This window comes from Geotrypetes seraphini, chromosome 14, assembly GCF_902459505.1.
Source record: "Geotrypetes seraphini chromosome 14, aGeoSer1.1, whole genome shotgun sequence".
Classification (NCBI taxonomy): Eukaryota; Metazoa; Chordata; class Amphibia; order Gymnophiona; family Dermophiidae; genus Geotrypetes; species Geotrypetes seraphini.
In genome coordinates this window covers 69,571,374-69,591,829 of record NC_047097.1, presented here as the reverse complement: position 1 = coordinate 69,591,829, position 20,456 = coordinate 69,571,374, and the positions used below count along the sequence as shown (strand labels likewise).

Genomic DNA, 20,456 nt, shown 5'->3' with positions numbered 1-20,456 from the left:
TTATCAGCCCAACTTCCTAAATTCTGAGCGTTGTTATGCCACTGTAGCTGAAAACTGATTAAGGAAGGAGTGCCAGCGCACCTGGTAAAGTTAATCAGATCGCTCTACTATGATCAAGAAGCTACAATGCGAACCAGGTACGGAGACACAGAATGGTTCAAGATCAAAAAGATTCAAGGATGCATCCTCTCCTTTTCTTTTCAACCTCTATGAAGAAGTAATCATGAGGAAGCTGGACTTAGATGATTTGAGTGTCGGGATGAAAATAGGCGGAAGAACCATCAGCAATCTGAGATATGCAGATGATTCTACCCTGCTGGCAGAAAGTGAGAAGAACCTCAAGAAGCTGATCCTGAAGCTAAAAGAAGAAAGCGAGAAGATGGGACTTTACCTGAACATCAAGAAGACCAAAATCATGACTACCGTCAACAAGAAAGGTCAACAATGAAGAAATGGAAGTGGTTGACATCTTCATTTTCCTTGGGTCCCTCATTGATCACAGTGGTGGTTCGACAGCAGAGATCAAGCATCAATTAGCACTGGGGCATGCAGCTAATGGCGTAGCGAGGTTGCATGGCACCCAGGGTGGTGGCGCACCTCCATGACCTTTTCTCTGCCCCCATAATCCTTCCTGACCTCCCTGCCACAGGCATGCCCCTTCCTTTCCCCCGTACTTCCTTAATTTTCCCAGCATGAGAAGCATTATGAACTTGCTGCCCATGTCAGTGATAGCTCTCCCTCTGACATCACTTCCTGGGCGCGGGACTCAGAAGTGACATTAGAGAGAGAGCCGACACCGATGTGGGCAGCAAGTTCATGATGCTGCTTGCTCTGGGAAAACTAAAGAGGTACAGGGGAAAGGAAGAGGCACACATGTGCAGCAGGGGAGTCAGGAAGGAGCTGGGGGGGGGAGCAGAGAGAAGGACGAGTGCCGGTGCTCCCACCAAGATGGCGTCTGGGGCAGACCATCCTCCCTTACTACAAGACTGCATTCAGCCACGGTGAGCATAAACCAAATATAGAAGTGCAAAGATATCTCAGTCGCCATGAAGCAAAGACTGATCACCACCATTCTGTTCCCAATCGCGACATATGGCTGCGAGACATGGACATTTACAAAAGCAGATAGAAGAAAAATTGACGCTTTTGAGCTGTGCTGCTGGAGAAGACTTCTATAAACCCTATGGACAGATAGGATCACCAGCAAAGATGTTCTTGATCATATAAACCTGGAATTGTCCCTGGAAGGCAAGATTACCAGACAGAAACTAACCTATTTTGGACGTGTGATGAGGGCGAATTCACGAGTAAAAGAGATGCTACTCAGAATGGTCAGTGATTATAGAAAGAAGGGGAGACCAAAGGCCTGTTGGCTGGATACCGTCAAGAATGACACAAGAATGAACATCAAGCAATTGAAAGAAGCCGTGGAAAACAGGGAAGCATGGCGAGGACTGGCCTACAAAGTATCCAAGGGTCGAACACAACTGAATGCATTAAGTCCACTCCAATTCAAATTGTATCCTCCATTAAACTCTTAGGGGCTGCTCCGGACAACAGACTCTCCATCATACACAAAAACTAGTACCATGTTTCCCCGAAAATAAGTCCTATTCGCCGGTAGCAGCAGAAGCAGTGCTCCTCTCCCCCTCCTCCCCCCTACCCCCCCGGCTGACCAATCTCTCCCTCCTATCCGAACCGCGAGACTAAATGTACCTTATAACAAACCAGCAGCGTCGGCAGCAATCTAGAAAGGCTCCTTTACGGCCTGGGCCGTTCCTCTGCCACGTTGCTGATGATGTCATCAGTGATGCAGCAGAGGAATGGCCCAGGCCTCAAAGGAGCCTGTCTAGATTGCTGCCGACGCTGCCAGTTTGTTATAAGGTACATTTAATCACGATGACATCATGCGCACGTATGTACGCTTGACGTCATCACGTGGCATGCGCGGATGCCTTCCTTCCCGATGGCGATTTGTTGGAAGCTTTTCAAAACCTGGACAAAGTGCCGGGTTTTGAAAAGCCTTCTGGACTCCCGGACATGTCCGGTAACCCTACTGTAAGTCTATGACTAGTGACTACTATATTTTTTCTTTGTTTATATTTATATTGAAGGATTGCAGTTTATTGGAATTGTTAACTGCATTGAACTGTGTGATGTATTGTGGTACTTTGACATTTTTGCCTTCTGCCACCAAAGCGCCTGCAAGTTGAAAAGACAGCCTGGAGATGACAGAATTTGTGCGCATGTCGGAACAAAAACAAAAGTATCAGCCCATACGGGTGCCTATTTTTTTGTGCATAAATATAATCCTCACAAACCCCCCTTTTACAGAACCGCAAAAGTGGTTTTGTTTGATATGTACACAGGAAGCCATGAAATCTTTGTTTCAGTGGCTTAGTAAAGGTAGGAGAAGTCCCCCTCCCCCACCTTGTGCCTCCCATGCTCCCACTCCTTCCGTGACTCTCTGCTCCTCCCCACCCCACGTACTTCTAAATCTTTGCCAGCGTGAGTGGCTTCAGCAGCATGCTCTTTGCGCCAGTGTTGGAATTCCCTCTGATGTCACTTCTTGATCCCCATGACCTGGAAGTGATTCAGAGGGGAACCAGGCTGGCATGAGCAACAGGCAGAAGTTGTTGACGCTAGCAAAGATAATGCAGAGGTACGGAGTAGGAGGGAAGGATGGCACAAGCGTGGTTTGGCGTGGCGGAGAGGAGCCCAGGGGGGGGGGGTCTGCACTCCCTGTACCCTCTCTTACCACGCCACTGCTTTGCATGCGTGCGTCAAGCAGGATCTCCCAAATTTGCATAAAATCTGCACAGAGATTGTTTCTGCATGCCAGGGTATTGCACATGGGAGAAGCCAACCACTGGGCATGATCTACCTGTGGCATTCTGTATGCTCATTTAGTTTTATAAACGGTGTATCAAATAATAAAGAAACTTGGAAACCCCATAATGCAAGGTCAGCCCAGAAACCTAGCTCTGCAATATTCAAAGCAAATGATATGCATGCTAGGAAACTGAACGCTAGGGAGAGGGACATGCCTGGCGTGGGTGCACAAAAGTTTCATGGTGAGCGCAGCTCTTTTGCACATGACCAGGGGAGACCGCAACTGCTGGAACATATTTAGGATCAAATATAAACTACTGTTGATTACTTATTTGAATATACCAGGGTGTGCCCAAATACTTGGTGAAATATGTCTTTGTCAAAAACGACATTCTGCTACTCAAATTGACTTGTCGATGCCAGCAAGAAAGGAGCTGAGTTTTCTGCTCAGGACCGGAGTAATGGAATAGACTTTCATTATATATCAGACCACAAGAGAGCATGAGCGCGTTAAAAAAATTATTAAAGCGTCATCTGTTCTATCATATGACGTAGTGACTTGAAAATGTGATCGCAGTGAGAAAGAAGTTATGCTACTGTAAATCAGTTCTTATTGAGAAGAAATAATTAGGATTGTACTGTAACTTTGGTTTTGATGATATTTATTTTATGTTTTATGAGTGTATTGTAATTCTTTGATTTTAGGATGATAGTCTCTATTTGTATGTCAATTTTATTGTGTATGGTTTTTGTACTCCGCTTTGGAAAAAGCAGATTATTAATACATAAGCTAGACTAAATATTGATGCTGTTCTTCAAGCCTTTAAATATAAGCGTTTCAAGAATTGTTTTCACTTCAAAGGCTCATATTTAAACTACTATAATTAATTATTTCTATAGTGCTACCAGACGCACACAATGCTGTAAACGCAAAAGAACATGTTTTGCTTGGATTCGCACACATTTGTTTCTCAAGATCAGCATTTATAGAAGTGGCGTAGCCAGCCAGACAGTTTTTGGCAGGCCTGAGCCCAAAGTAAGGGGGTATGGAGTTTTCTCTGTCCCGCTGTACCCCCCTCTCTCTTTCCCTCCCTTCCCACCCCCCAGCCTGTGCAGTAGGCTCTCTCCTTTCCTTCCCACCCACCCCCAACCTGCTTTTTACAGTGTTTCCCTTCAGGTCGGCAGCAGCGGGTTTCTACACACTGCCGACAGCTGACCTGGAAGCCTTTCCTCTGAAGAAGCAAAATGCAAATGCATCACACAGGGAAGGCTTCTGGGTCAGCAGCTGGCAGCATGTATGAACTTCTGCCGGCGACCTCTGAAATCAAAGTCCTCCACTGCTGGGTGGGCAGGCCAGGCTCAATCCTGTGGCTACGCCCCTGGTTTATTGGCTGCATGGGCTTCCTTTCAGTTAAAGAAATAACCCATGCCACTTCTGAAGAAATCATCTCTTTAAAACATTCAACACCACCACCACCCCCTTCCCGAGCTGTCGATAAGTTTCCAGAATTTGTTCCTGTGCTGTTCCCTGAGCATAGGGAGGGAAAACATTCATTTGAGGATGTGTAAATAGAATTTGTAGGCCATATGTGACACACATGTTGCCTCCCACGCTATAACCCTCTGCAAATTCTGTACACATTAATGTGTGCACTAGTCTGGTGCTAATATCCTTTAATGTCAGTGTTAGGTTTGAGCATCAGCCCCCTTCGATTGTAAGCTTATTGGAACTTGGAATCATTTGTGTGGTCTTTGTCATAAGGTGTATGGGGACAGACTTAAAGTTCTCAATCTGTAGAGTTTGGAGGAAAGGTGGGAGAGGGGAGATACGATAGAGACATTTAAATAGAGATGTGATGTAAATGCGAATGACTCGAGTCTCTTTCATTTGAAAGGAAGCTCTGGAATGAGAGGTGATAGGCTCCGGAGTAATCTAAGGAAATACATTTTTACAGAAAGGGTGGTAGATGCATGGAACAGTCTCCCGGAAGAAGTGGTGGAGATTCAGACTGTGTCTGAATTCAAGAAAGCATGGGATAGGCACTTGAGATCTGGCCTTTATCTGCCATCATGTTACAATGCTTCTATAACCATAAAGTTCTATGACATCACAATGCAGGTGTAAAGAGCCTTAGCCTATAGGAAGAGGAGATGCAAATGTTAAGAGCCTTAGCCAATAGGGAGCGGAGGAGATGGTGGATGCTGTGGATGAACCATTTGGCCTTTATCTGCCATCATGTTACTATGTTTCTATAATCATAAAGTTCTATGACATCACAATGCAGGTGTAAAGAGCCATAGCCTATAGGAAGAGGAGATGCAAATGTTAAGAGCCTTAGCCAATAGGGAGCGGAGGAGATGGTGGATGCTGTGGATGAACCATTTGGCCTTTATCTGCCATCATGTTACTATGTTTCTATAATCATAAAGTTCTATGACATCACAATGCAGGTGTAAAGAGCCATAGCCTATAGGAAGAGGAGATGCAAATGTTAAGAGCCTTAGCCAATAGGGAGCGGAGGAGATAGTGGATGCTGCGGATGGGCCATTTGGCCTTTATCTGCCATCATGTTACTATGTTTTTATAACCATAAAGTTCTATGACATCACAATGCAGGTGTAAAGAGCCATAGCCTATAGGAAGAGGAGATGCAAATGTTAAGAGCCTTAGCCAATAGGGAGCGGAGGAGATAGTGGATGCTGTGGATGAACCATTTGGCCTTTATCTGCCATCATGTTTCTATTTGTACCTGAAGACAAATAATAAGCCTCCCTGAGCATTCTTTGGAATAGTGAGCTAAGAATCCAAAACTGCTTTAAAAAACAACAACTTTATTACTAAACTTTTCCCCCCCAATGATCCCTAATAAGCTTGACTGAGGTTGATGCTGGTCCTCCTGAAGTACTCGTAAAAAGACATTCAGTGACCCAGAGCAGAAACTGGAGAGGTGGTGCTCAAATGCCGTCTGTCTCACTGGCTACTTAGGACCATCACCCTGTTTGCCAGCCCTGCCCTACTGACATCATCACAGAATCAGTTCTTTATGAAATAGCCTTTGCTATTAGTATTATTGGATCTTTTCCAGATAAGCCCCGCTACTAATGGAAAAAGTGGACGCGCCGAAAGTTAAGCCCCGCCACCTTTTGCCAGCGCACACAACCTTAACCGGTGAAGTTCTCAGCACAATGGCCCCACAACGCGGCGCGATGTGTATAAAGTAAAGTGGGGGGGGGGTCCCCCCCACACACCCCTGTCGGAGCACCCAAAAAAAGATTATAAAAAAGAGGATATGAAACTTAACATTATAAAAAAATAGGATAAACTGCCAACCATTTTTTTAAGGGCTCCGACGGGGGGCGTGGGTGGGGAAACCCCCCCCCCCCCCCAACTTTACTTTCTACAGATCAAGCCTCTTTTGTATAATTTTTTTTGGGTGGCAGGGGTTAACTTTTTGGTGGGCTTATCTGGAAAAGATCCATATTATTAATCATTTCTATAGCACAAATACTCATATGGAGCTATACGCATTACTCGTCTATACAAGTCCTTTCTCTGTCCCTATTGGGCTCGCAATCTAAGGTTTTGTACCTGACGCAATGGAGGGTTGCCTATCATTCATCAATATCATCTGTCTTTGGAATCTCTGAGGTAGTAGCAGATTCACGTGAAGAACAGTGTGTGGTCGTGCGTGCTGTACCTTAGAGGGAAGACTGGCCCTTTTGTCAGCTGGGAGCAGAGGCAAGAATCTTAAAATCTTCCAGTTCTGAGTTACATACAGATCCGACTTAAGAACAGCTTTAGAAGCGTAACTCGTTCTTAACCCGGGGACTGCCTGTATAGGAATAATCAAGCCTTTGTGACATCACTGATGAGTTTGGCTCTTAGGCATTGGCGGAATGAGGCATTATGACATCACAATACCAGCTCTGGAATGTTGCTACTTAAGAATGTGGTTGTGGCGTCATTTGATTTCACTGAGCTGTATTTCCAGTGGCACAGACTCCTATACTTCACCTGTAGCAGATTCAGGAATGATGCTTGGCCACATTAAGAACAGTGTGTGGTCGTGCGTGCTGTACCTTAGAGGGAACACTGGTAGGGACAGTTGGCCCTTTTGCCAGCTGGGAGTAGAGGTAAGCAGGAAGAATCTTAAAATCTACAAGTTCTGAGTTACATACAAATCCGACTTAAGAACACCTTTTAAAAGGTACAGTAACTCGTTCTTAACCCGGGGACTGCCTGTATAAGAATAATCAAGCCATTGTGACATCACTGATGAAGTTGGTTCTTAGGCATTGGCGGAATGAGGCATTATGACATCACAATACCAGCTCTGGAATGTTGCTACTTAAGAACATGCTTGTGGCGTCATTTGATTTCACTGAACAGTATTTCCAGTGGCCTAGACGCCTCCACTTCTCCTGCAGCAGATTCAGGAATGACGCATGGCCACATTAAGAACAGTGTGGTGGTCGTGCGTGCTGTACCTTAGAGGGAAGACTGGTAGGGACAGTTGGCCCTTTTGTCAGCTGGGAGCAGAGGCAAGAATCTTAAAATCTTCCAGTTCTGAGTTACATACAGATCCGACTTAAGAACAGCTTTAAAAACACAACTTGTTCTTAACCCGGGGACTGCCTGTATCTGTGTTTTCAATAACTTCTTAAAATTAACACAATCAGCACATAAACATAGCCTCCCAGGCAGTGCGCTCCACAAATTCACCCCTGCTATTGCGAACATAGCCGGTGTGTGCCCGTAATCTACAGACTGCCAGGACTTTTGCAATTAGGAGCCGTTCTGGCACTCACATGAGTGAAACATGGGAGCGGCGAGGGTGGTTCTGCTACTTAAAGAATACGATAAGTGACTCAGACCTTTAGCCGGTGGCGTAGCGGTGCCCCTCCCCTGCCCCTTCCCCGTACCTTTTAAACTTGGGTGTGAGCAGCCACCAACTTACTGCCCGTGTGGGTTTCGGCGCGCTCTTTCACGTCACGTCCTGGGCGCTTGTACCCAAGTTTAAAAGGCACAGGGGAGGGGAAGGGAAGGGGCACATGAGCGCAGCAGGGGAAGGAGAGGGAAGGGGAGTGGAGAGGAGGAGCCCTGAAGATGATGGGGCACAGGGTGGTCCACCCCTCCCCCTTTACTACATCACTGCCTTTAGCATATTTAGGTGCCTGAAGTTTTGCCTGGTCTCTAGCTGGTGTCAATTCAGGAACATAAATATAGTACTCTATAATCAAATCTGGGTGTGGATAGGGTCTTATTGCAATGACGTGAGAGGGGCCTGACAGGAAGTGCCCACATAGAAAATGGCTGCCTTTATGATTTTAATGTGGGCTCATAAAGCTGAATTCCTTCTTACTTCAGATGATTCGAAACTGAGAAAGAAATGGAAAATCTCCCCTTACAGTTCAATTAAATTTCCCTCATTTCCTCCACCACCACCTGCTCAGTAATAATAATGCTGGTAAGAGCGAATACTGTAGCTGGTTTTACGAAGGGTTTGGAGAATTTCCTGGAGGAAAAGTCCATAGTCCATAGTTATTGAGAAAGACATGGGGGGAAGCCACTGCTTGCCCTGGATCGGTAGCATGGAATGTTGCTACTCTTTGAGGGTTCTGGAATCTTGCTATTTGTTCAATTTTCTAGCCCAGGGGAGCTCAGAACGGTTTACATAAATTTATTCAGGTACTTAAGTATTTTTTCTGTCTATCCAAGTAGGCTCACAATCTAATGGAGGATTAGGTGATCCCCCCCCCCCCCAGGGTGGGCAAGGAGCTATGTGTTCGAACCCACAACCTGGAGCTCTAACCACTGTGCCCCACTTTCAGATATAGTATGGTAAAAGATAGCATTTTCTGACAAAATGGCAAAACATAGTTAATAAAGCATGGTAGAAACATAATATGATATAACATGGTATGGCAAGACATACAGCAAAACATAGCACAGTAAACAGTATAACAAATATGGCTAATGTGGTAAGGCACATGGCAAAAATGGTAAGGCAAGCGTGCATGACAAAGCAGAGCATGGAAGACATGGAACAGCAAGCACTGTGTGGCAAGCAGGGCATGAGAGATCGTAACATGGCAGACATAGTGTGGCAAACATAGTTTGGTAAATATGGCATATAGTATAGTAGGTCAAGGATGGTGAGCAGTATGACATAGTGTGGCAGAATATTGTACGACAAAACATGGCAGGGTCAGACATAAGATGAATCCCATCAGCGTTTGAGATTTGGGGGACCTTTGTCAGAAGGTCTGGGGAGTTTGGACTGGCACACTCTCATAAAGGGTCAAGGGAAGAGGTGAGTTTTTATTGCCTTCCTGAAGTTCAGTAGACCTTCTAGTGATCTTATGTATGTAGGTAGTTTGTTTCAGAGGCATGGTAGGTAAAGTGAGAGAGATCTTTTCCGGGAATTCTCAAGGTGAATGGCGTATTCCAAGGGCATGCATAATCGCTTTTGTTCTTGCGAGCAAAGCGGTCAGTTTGGGGCATAGGGTGGAAGTTTGGAGGCCATATAAGCCGGTACCATGTCGTGGAAGAGTTCGTAGGCCAAACGAATATACATCGTTTGTTGATCGGCAGCCAGTTGGCAGTGCTCAATGCCGGGGTGATCGGATCTCGTATACAGAGATTCTTTAGGAGTCAGATGGCGGAATTTTGCACTTATTGTAATCGATGGAGGTTTTTTGTAGTGAGCCCATTTAAGAGTGTGTTGCAGTAGTCTATATGGGAGAGGACAAAGGGGTAGAGAAGCTGAGAGAAGTCTGGCTCTGAGAAATATCATCTGATTTTCCATAGCTGCTGAAGGTAGTAAACGAGACAGATACTATTTGGGAGATATGGGCAGAGAGTGAAAGGTAGCCATTAAGGATCACCCCTAGACTGCATACTTTGTCTTTGGCCATCAAGGTGACCGATTCCCAAGAGATCGACAGATGGGTGAGTTCGGGGTCATCTCTTCATATCCAGAGTAGCTTGGTTTTTGCCACGTTTAGTTGCATCTTGTGTTGGGGTATCCAGATATTTATCTCTGAAGGGCAGTTGTGCAGTTTGAATATTTGAGCGTCACAGTTCGAGCCTAGCTACAGGTACAGTTGAATGTCATTGGCAAATGAATGGATCTTAATTTGGTATTTTAAGGCAATGTCTATCACCGGTCTGATGTAGAGGTTGAATAGCAGAGGGGACAGGAGAGCACCCTGTAGCACTTGATTGTTGATTCCAATATTTGCAAGTCTGCTGAGGAGGTGGGGGTAATCAATAGTAATGAAGGTGGTACTCAGGTCCAGAAAGACCAGTAGTCCATCATTTCCTTTATCTAGTATGTTCCAGCAGTCATCAATAATGTCCGCTAGGACCGTTTCCATGATATGGAGTTTTCTAAACCCAGATTGGTAAAGGGAGAGGGCATTCTATCTGTTGATGAAGGCCTGGAGTTGTGATAGTAGTTTTTTTCAAGGATCTTGAAGATGAAGGGAAGGTTGGAGACTGGTCTGTAGTTGCCAGATTCATTCGGATCCAGAGTTGTTGTTTTTTTAAGATTGGCTTGATGATTGCCAGTTTCCAGCTTTGTGGTACCGTTCCTGATTGCAGGAAGAAATCTATTAGAGGTAGGATTGATTTGATGGAGGCATCTTTTATGGACGTCAGGAGATTCAGCAGGCATGGGTCAAGGATGGATCCGGAGGATCGTGGTGTGGTGATTACTTTTGCTAGTCGATTCAAAGCAATTGAGGATTTCAGTTCCAGTAGGTCTCACAGAAGGGGGATCATTCTTGGAGTTTGTTGGGCTTTGAGGTGTTGACTCGAGATTTGCACGTATGCGATCGATTTTTTTCTAGGATGTAGATGGAGAGGAATTCACTGTCCACATAGGTTTGTAGGATTTTTTTGTCAGTGTAAAGAGGTTCCTCGATCTGTTTGGAGCTTTCTGTAAGTGATTGGTATAGTAGGTCTTTTTGTGTCACGGATGGGTAGTTTGTACTCATCTAGCAGATTTTTTTTCCAGTGAGTTTTGCCCTTTTTGTCATTGGATTTGTACCAGTTTCTTTTGGCTTTTCTTAGGGCAGGATTCTCAAAAACCTGTGTTAAAAAGCAACGGTCTGCTAATGCAGCCATTTTGATACCGAATCTAAAAAAATGAGATATTCTTAAAAAATTGCACATGCAAATGAGGTCAATGGACAGCAGTGAAGATTCATTAAATTTGCATGTGCCCATCGCTGGTGATAGTGTTGGGCACATGCGCAGAAAAAAATACGTAATGAAAAAAAAAAACCCCACAACAGTGGGAGAGATGTTCAGTTTTTCCCGCTGTCAACCAGCAAAACCTCCCCTCCCTACCACAGCAGCAGGAGAGATGCAGATTCTCTCCCAATGCCAAGAAATTCCGGTCATGCACCCCCCCCCCCCCCTGCAGTGGGACAGATGCCCACTCTCCATGCTGAAAAGTGACCCCCCTGTGATAGAACATTTCCCCCCCTCTGATGCCCTCTCCCACTTACCTCCAAATTGATGCACAGAGGGACGCGGATTTCCTCCTCCCAGATGTCCTGCGTCGTCAAAAATGGGCCTTCCCCTTCCTGGTGCATCTTGGGATGAACTGAGAAAGCTCTGATTGGCCCGGATGTCCCATAGGAGGGGTCTTAGGCATCCAGGCCAATCAGAGCTTTAGGCCCTTTCTCAGTGCATCTGGGGAGGGGCCTGAGGCTCTGAATGGCCCAGGTTGTGTAAGGCCCCTTGAGAATCTGGCCCTCAGTGAGCAAACAAGTTAGCTGTCCTAGGCTACTGGCCTAATTTCCCAGCTATCTCTAATATAAGCTTGTAAACAGAGCCAGTACTTAGTATCAGAGCTCTAACTTTTCCACAGGTATCGCCTTACCACAAAATTTTAAGTACTTTTCGGCCTCCAGCAATCTATTGTACTAAAACCCTGTGAAAATTTTTCTCTGGGCGCAAACTCTGAGCTGGGTTTGTGCCAGTGTTTTCCTACTGAAAATAAGAATATGTTTTTCCTCGGTGCTATTTTCGTACAGGCGCAAAATTCTCACTTAACTCAACACCCGATACAGTGCCGTATGCAAAACGGTTGTTAAAATAGGTGTTCCACTACAGAAGCTTTGCCTAAATGAAACATCATTTACCCACCTTTCCCTCAAATTATTTCATTTTGTTGGTGACTAATTTAAGGGCTCCTTTAACGGAGGTGCGCTAGGGCCTGAAACGGGTGGAATAGCGCACACTAAATTGCCATGCGTGCTAGCTGCTACCGCCTCCTTTTGAGCAGGCGGTAGATTTTCGAATAGCGCGTGCTAATCCAGTGCGTGTGCTAAAAACGTTAGCGCACCTTCGTAAAAGGAGCCCTACGTGATCGATTCCCCACTTGCATTGACATGCCGAAATCTTGAAGGCAGTGGGTTTCACTCCAAAAGTGCAAAATAATGAAAGATTGGTGGCCTTTAGACATCCCAATCATAATCTTTTCTTTTTGGCTCACCTACAAAGTTGTCACTTACCAAGCGTCAGTTCTCCAACACAGGCAAGGTACCTATTGGCAGAGTCAGGCTCTCCTGATTTGCTTAAAAGCTTGAAAAGACTGTAAACCGAGGACGGCAGGAAATCTGAACGCCCAATCTGCTGTCTGATACCTTCTGGCCGCATACAGAGCGCCATTTCTGCCCCGAGCTGTCAATTAGTCTCTAAAACCCAAACATTAGATGTTTCTCTGCAGAATTCTTTCTTCTAAAGCTGTTCTTGAGAGCCTGAAGTTTGTTCTTTTAAGAAATACATATTTTTGTGATTATGAAGCGCTGTGTTTTATTAATGTTCAAACATTTTTATTCAGTTTTAAAAATAAAACATGCATAACAATAAATCTTACAAAGAATATCATCTCAACTCAGTATGTGCAGGTGAGGAACCTAAGAAACAGGCTCCTTATCTGTATTATTGGGGAAAAAACCTCTATTTTGGTAGAGCTTTTTTTTTTTTAAGTCTGATATCAGCAAATAGTATCTCCTCTTCCTTGAGCACCCCCTCCCCCCCCCCCCCCACACACACACACTATAGCTAAAGCTGTCTTTACGGGTGCTCACACGGTTCTACTATGATCTATATTGACAGCCTTCTGAAATAAGGAAAGGAACAAGAAGGGAAAAAAAATCCTTCACAGAAGGACCCTTCACTCTTTTAAAGATCAGCAATAAATCGTTTTCGTGGGCAAAGTTCTCTAAACTGATCGTTAAACAACGACTAGTAAAGAACCTATAATTGACTTTATTTTAAAGCTGGGATAAGAGGTAGAATAAAAGATTGAGGTTATTTGTGAATAAAATAAACAATTTACTTAAAGGGCAAAAAAATATATAGCTTTCTGTGAATTTGTTCATAAAAAGTGTAGCAGTAGCGCAGTTCGTAAGCAAAATAGTACATCAATGAGTATTTTTGAAAGAATACTGGGTTAAAACATTTAAAATGTGGTTAGAATAGAAACTGAACGCTAATGAAATGTATTCATTCACATTTCAGCCTGTTTAGATAAGCAGAAAAGACCTACCTACTAGATACTTGCAACAGATATAAAAACACTTTATTTCCCCTCCCCCCAATGAAATTCTGAAAATAGGGTCATCATTTTCTTTGGAAGCATGAAATATGATGATCGATGCAAAGGCATCAATACTTTTATTTTTTATATATATATATATATAAACACAACATCTGATAAGCAGTTCAATAAACAGCCGCTCTGCGACAATTCTCTTTTTTCAGATGGATAAATTTATGACATTACCATCATGCAATAACTTTTCAAACAAGAAAAGTTCAAAAATGCTTAGTGTGAAATAATACGCTGTCTTAATCTTGCGTAGGCTACATGATCACGTTATTCAAATGCATATGCAATTGTGCATTTTGTAAAATCAAATGTCTCTAGGTGGAACAATTAGATCCATTTTAACAAGCAAAGTTCTCATTTGTATGGAGGCACTTTTTTTTTTTTTTAATTTCCACAAATTTACATCCAGCTACTTTATACAAGAATTCCAACTTATCACCACCAATCAACTACATTTAGGAAAAGTACCAGGATGTATGCAATAATCAATAGATTTATTTGCCTCAGATGTATTCCGGGGTAATAATGCAACTATAAGACATTCACGAAAATAAATCAAAATAGAGAAGGAGCTTTACAATTTTATACACAATATCCAAAAGCCATATTTTTGAAAGCAACATTAATATACAAGGGGGTGCCGTAAAGTTCTCAGCCCAGCCAAACCAATTTTCTAAATTCCGAGCGTTATTTTGCCACTGTAGCTGCAAAGAGTGTTTTCGTTAAGTGCAAATTTGCCGAAACGAAATTCTTTTAAAAATATTGTTTCGGATCATTGACTGAACCATATCCACGTCATTCGCTTCTTGGATGGGCTGAGAACTTTTCAGCACCTCCTCCTAATTTTAGTCTAAGTGGACAGTTGCTATTTTAAACAGGAAGCGTAGCATCTTTGGTGAACAATTTATCGAAAGGTATCTACTTTGATATTATACCACCTCTGGGTTGGTTTTTTTTTTTTTAAGAGTTACCTTTAAAAGCGACTATACGATTAAAGTACTCATCTTTGTTCGGATTATTGTCGGAAAATAATTTCTAAGGAAAACTTCATATTGTATATTGCAGGAGGTTCCAAGCAAGGCAGATATAAAGAACATTTTTGTGTCTACACCTCTTTTCTAGTACAAGTTCGTTTTCACTGTCGTTTCAAGAAAAATAAATAAATTAAGAGAGAAATTCCTAATATGTGTTTACAGTTCTGCTAGTATAACATTTTTGTTAAGAGGGACGTGCCAAGAGAAACTCAAGTAACACAACATGATTTTCCAATGTGGGCATTTTCATTCCAAGCTGTATTAAACTGTTCTTGAGTCAGTAAATAATATTCTTCATTCATCTTTTTCCAGGTTGATTTATACCAATCGACAGGTTAAAGCCTCATCTGACTTCATTACTTTTAAAAGCTGTCTATTTCGGTACTGTCACTTTTCATCACTGCGACCAAATCAGTACCTGAAGAAATGAATTGGAAGAGACTTTTAGATCATGTTTATAATTCTGTCTCTGCGTTTACATTCCTAATGACCTGACCTGTTTCAACCACTAAGGTCCAAAGTTTGCACTAAAAATCAGGCGCTTGGATTAAGAAAGACAGTATGAAAAGAAAGATCGGCAAAGAGAGAACAGGCACCTGAATTTTCCAAGCAATTTATCTGTTCACCTATTCAAAATCTCATGGACATATTTTGTGACCTAGAAAGGGTTAGCGTGGTATTTCTGAAGTTAATGTATACATAGCACTTTTTTTAAACTTCTACAGTTCAAAGGCATTGCAATATTTCTGAACACATCTAGATTATTTATCTTGACCGATCATTGTAGAATGCAGAACAGGGACTGTATTCACCTTTGCCAATAGAAAGAAGAGAGACTGAGAGGATGGAATGGCAAAAATCAACTTGCAACATATAACATACACATTTATCAATTTCTGCATAGTTTTACCACCTGCATTTTTTAAGTGTAATAATCAACCAAACAATTGGCATATTTAATATATTTGCATTTTTGCAACTTGCTAAAAAAAAAAAAAACCAAACATTGATTTTATTTTCCCTTCCTCACACCACAATTATGTCTTACATATGTATTGATGCATTATCTTTTGACTGCATTATTCTCCAAATAACATGTTTTATGAGCTCAAATTGAGAAATAAATAAAGTGATTTAGGAAGAGGAGTGGTATAGCTGTTCTATGTAACAATTTTTATATGTTTGCACGAATTTCTAGTATATTCTAAGCAGTGTGGTTGCCTTCTAAGTCCAGAAAAAAAAACAAAAAACAGGTGGACACAAAAGGCATTACCTCTTTATAGGACAAATTACATATACCATCTACAACAAGACGGTTTACAAAATGCAAATATTTAAAAAAAAAAACACTTAGGAATAAGCATTACAAAGCAAAATCCTCAAAACCACTACTCTTAAACTAACCCACTGTGCCACTGAGAACCTTAGACATTTCACGTAAATGTTGTAACGAACAATTGTTTTCAAAAATCTTATAAATCATTTTTTTAAAAAAGTCCCGAAAGAAACATCTTCAGCAAATAAAACATTTAACAAAATTGTTTAAGAGGCTAGATTTTTGGGTCTGAATACTGGGCTCTCTCTGTTTTATAGTCGAACTGTGCGGTCAATGCCATTGTTGTACATTAGATTTTTGATTTATAGATCCCCCACTGAAATGTCTGTGTTAATTGCATTATTTTACAAAGCCCATTACCACTGCAGATACCATACTAATGTGTTTATAAAGCGCTTCCATTACTTGTAGCGCCACCTTGCTGTTGAAATCGGAATCCATTGATATTAAAAGAAAGATCATTTAATATGTGAATTCTGAATATGATTACTTTTCCATAATCAAGAGCCTAAAAGACCTGGACACCAAAAGGTACTCCTTAACCAGTCCTTGTCAAATATCCTCTTTTGACGGTGTCGTGTACACTATGTGAGCCTGTGTGAAACAGAAATGGGGGAGAAAGATAATAGTATAGAATTGGTCAAAGTTTAAAAGTATTAATAATTCAGGCTGAAAAGCGAGAGAAAAAAAGAAAACCACATTTTAATATAGAATTATAGAATTATAGAATACACTTATATAAAGTGTAGAATTAATTTTAGAAATACAAGAGCAATACAGTTTTATTAAGAAGGATGGATGGGTAATAAATCCAGACCCTCCTCCCCCCCCCAAAAAAAAAAAAACCCATACACACACACTCCTAGTTAAGCGTTCTAAATCAAATAAAGTTTCCCATATAAATAATTTAGTCTTTCAAAGTTTATCTTAGTAAAACCAGGACAGCATTATATTGGAGTTCTTATGCTAGATGAAAAGACAATATTTTTGTTCCACAAAAGAACATTTACTATCATCATCTAGAATAGATTTATACATTTTTATCATGATTTTCAGTTAAATCTTACAAATATTTATTGAAGCATTCAACAATTTTAATGTATTTTAATACTGCTAATGTTATTTTTTTCTTCATCGGATTTTGAGTCAATAATATATAAACTAAATGCAGTGGAGAGAATATATAAATCCATGACATTTCTAATTAATGCATATAAAATAAATGTGCAGAAACTTGTCCGCAAAAAATAATTCAGCTTACAGAGATCCTGGACAAAATGTACAATGACGGTGTAAAAGTTTGCCTTCTAATTCAAAGCTTCTGTCCTAAAAAAAAATAAAAAGGAAAACCTGCCCTTTTCTTTCAAAGCTATTTCTTCAATTAAAATAAAAATTGAAAAGAAATATTTTGGGTTGCAGTTAATTCAGTTGCTCTAATAGAAATAATGTTATTATGATTTTTACTGGTTGATTTTTTTTTTTTAATGAGAGTTTCTTTTCTGAATATGGCCTAAAATGATTGTAGTGAACAGCCCAACTGGAAATAAACTGTAAAAAATTTAGCGTCCTTATTAAATAAAAATCCTATTAAGGGACACGCCCTATAGGTAAGGATGTCTGCTGAAATACTGCAGCTCCTTTTACGAAGCTGCGCTAGCGCTTTTAGTGTGCGCTACAATGCCGCCACATGGAAAATACTAACGCCAGCTCTATGGAGGCATTAGCGTCTAGCGCACGCGGCATTTAGCGCACGCAAAAACCACTAGCGCCCCTTCGTAAAAAGAGCCCTATGTTCGCAGGCACACAATATGTGTAATTGGCTTTCTATCTGTGTACGCTTAGACCACTCTGCTGTAGCTTATGTGCAAACACAGAAAGAGAGAGAGGGAGCAGTAACAAACAGGTGAAACTCTAGTGCAATAGCTATGAAATGCTGAATCTGGTGCTTGTGAGTTAGCTTTAAAAAAAAACAAAGCGAAAACACGTTGCGTTCTGTATTTATATTAAAAGAAAAGCGCAGTTGGTCAGCACGAATCGTGCACACCTACGGTACTTTAATTTAAACACTTTTAACGCCTGGCGATTAAAAACGATTTTAATGTTGTTACTTTTCCAACCAGAAGATGCAGAGCAAGTCAGCGGAGTTTGTATTACAACTATGTCATAATGTTTCACTGATGCAAAACATGTAGCCAAAGGGGGTTGCTAATGATTCCTGGATTTAAAGGCAGAGCGAGAGAAAGTGAGAGGGCGGGAGGAAGAGAGAGAAGAGAAAAGAGAGAGCGAGGGAGAGGGAGGGAGAGAGAGAGAGAGAGTAGATTCTACATTAGCGATTGTCTAATGGAACATTGTAACTTCATTCTAATTGCATTGATAACATTTGGAACCAAGAAAAGGCCACAATATAAAGTTTGTCTAAAATGTATGTGTGTGTGAGAGTGTGTGTGCGTGTTTATCACATTTTGTGTGTATGTTTGTGTGTGTGCGTGTCTATCACATTTAGGGCTCCTTATACAAAGGTGAATTAGGAATAGCGCACGCTAAATAATAATAATAACAGCTTATATACCGCAATACCGTGAAGTTCTATGTGTGTGCTAGCCGCTACCACCTCCTTTTAAGCAGGCGGTAATTTTTCATCTAACGTGCGGTATAGCGCACGCGCTAAAAAACGCTAGCACACCTTAGTAAAAGGAGCCTCTTAGTGTTAAGTAAATTTCTGCTCATAAAGCCGTAACATCATGAGGCTGGTGGTCGGAATATGTGGCTATGTGAAACCAATGTACTAAGTTGCAAAGTTAGGCAGACCTTGGTCTAACTTTGAATAGAGCTTCTCACAAATCTCACCTTGCGACCAGAAAATAGTGTGCAATGTGTACAAGTGGCGGAAGGATTTTGTCCTCCATAGAGAGGATTCACGATTTCTGAGCTGCCAATCGGATAACTTCGAAACTGTGTCTACGTCCACATTTTTTAAGCTATTACCGCTCCTCGCATTGTTCTCGAAATGAGAATTTTAAGAATCCAATTGAGCATGACTTATTATTATTATTATTATTTTTTAATCAAACATCTAAAAAGTGTGTGTCCAGATGGATTGCAGTTGACATACCGCCTCCGATAAGTCAAGTTTGGCAGTTCCCAATTTCAGTAGTTCTTGTCATGTAAGTTAAGGCTTTCTCTGCTATGTAATGGTTGCAATAGAAACCGAAATCCCAAATAATGGTCTAGAAATCCTTTTCGCTTTTCGTTGTTCTTTCCACCTTATTTCCTTTAAGTGGCAGCTAATTTATAAAGTTATGTTGGCACTTACAAATTGCCACGAATCTCAAAGAAAAGATAGATATCTAATAAATCCGCCTCCATTTGTTTAAATCAAATTCTTTGGTTTGATCTCAGCTTGTTTCATTTACCTAAACTCCAGGTTCTAATTATCAATGCAAATACTTTTAGACACCATTTAACTCTCTTTGCACAATTGATTTTCTCTCAGGCTGGTAGCTATAGAGTCACTGGTTATACATTAGTTCAAGGTGTTTAGTTGTGTTTTATTATGTCATAACTTTATTTTATAGGGCAGGAATGATTGTTAAGAACCCCAGATGGAATGGATTTTCTGTGTATGAGAAGACATTTGTCATGTTAAAAGAAACCCAAACCAAAGCCCAGAATATATGTTGGGGGTGGGGGAGCCTTGTATTAAAATATTGCATCAGGTACTAACAGTTCAGGGATATTTCATACAGCTGCTCCATGAATTGATCTAAGGGGATTCAAAAGTCATTTCGACAAAACTGAATAAGGAAAGCAGAACTCTGTTTATTAATGAGCAATTATTAAAACCCATTTATCAGTTCAATTCCAGGCATTATCAGAAAATAATTTCCTATTTAGCCTTTACTATTCACATTAACTAAATAAGAATGTCAGGAGTCTCTCTCTCTCTCTTTCTCTTTCTCGCTCTCTCTCTCTTTCACAGACACACACATACACACATACCACAATGAAATTTCCCATTTAATAACAACACACACACACACCATAATGAAATGTCTCATTTAATAATAACACACACACACTCACACCACAATGAAATTTCCCATTTAATAACAACACACACACACACCATAATGAAATGTCCCATTTAATAACAACACACACACATACCACAATGAAATTTCCCATTGAATAACACACACACCACAATGAAATTATCCATTTAATAATAACACACACACCATAATGAAATGTCCCATTTAATAACAACACACACCCCCACAATGAAATTACCCATTTAATAATAACACACACACCATAATGAAATGTCCCATTTAATAACAACACACACACACCCCACAATGAAATTACCCATTTAATAATAACACACACACCATAATGAAATGTCCCATTTAATAACAACACACCAACACACCACAATGAAATTTCCTATTTAATAATAACACACACACACTCACACCACAATGAAATTTCCCATTTAATAACAACACACACACATACCACAATGACATTTCCCATTGAATAACTACACACACACACACACTACAATGAAATTTCCCATATAATAACTCCTATTTTAATCTGCTAACCCCTGAAGTGTTCATT

The 20,456-nt window shown here is 41.2% G+C and overlaps 1 protein-coding gene across 1 annotated transcript in view; it reads right to left on the bottom strand.

The window, feature by feature from the left end:
- Positions 1-13,824: 13,824 nt before the first annotated feature.
- The window catches only part of NR2F2 (nuclear receptor subfamily 2 group F member 2), a 30,983-nt gene continuing 24,351 nt past the window's right edge, over positions 13,825-20,456 (bottom strand). The window contains exon 4 of the mRNA XM_033920695.1: positions 13,825-14,915. Within this exon, the coding sequence (XP_033776586.1) occupies positions 14,895-14,915 (21 nt within the window). The 3' untranslated portion in view covers positions 13,825-14,894. The remainder of the gene's footprint in view (positions 14,916-20,456) is intronic.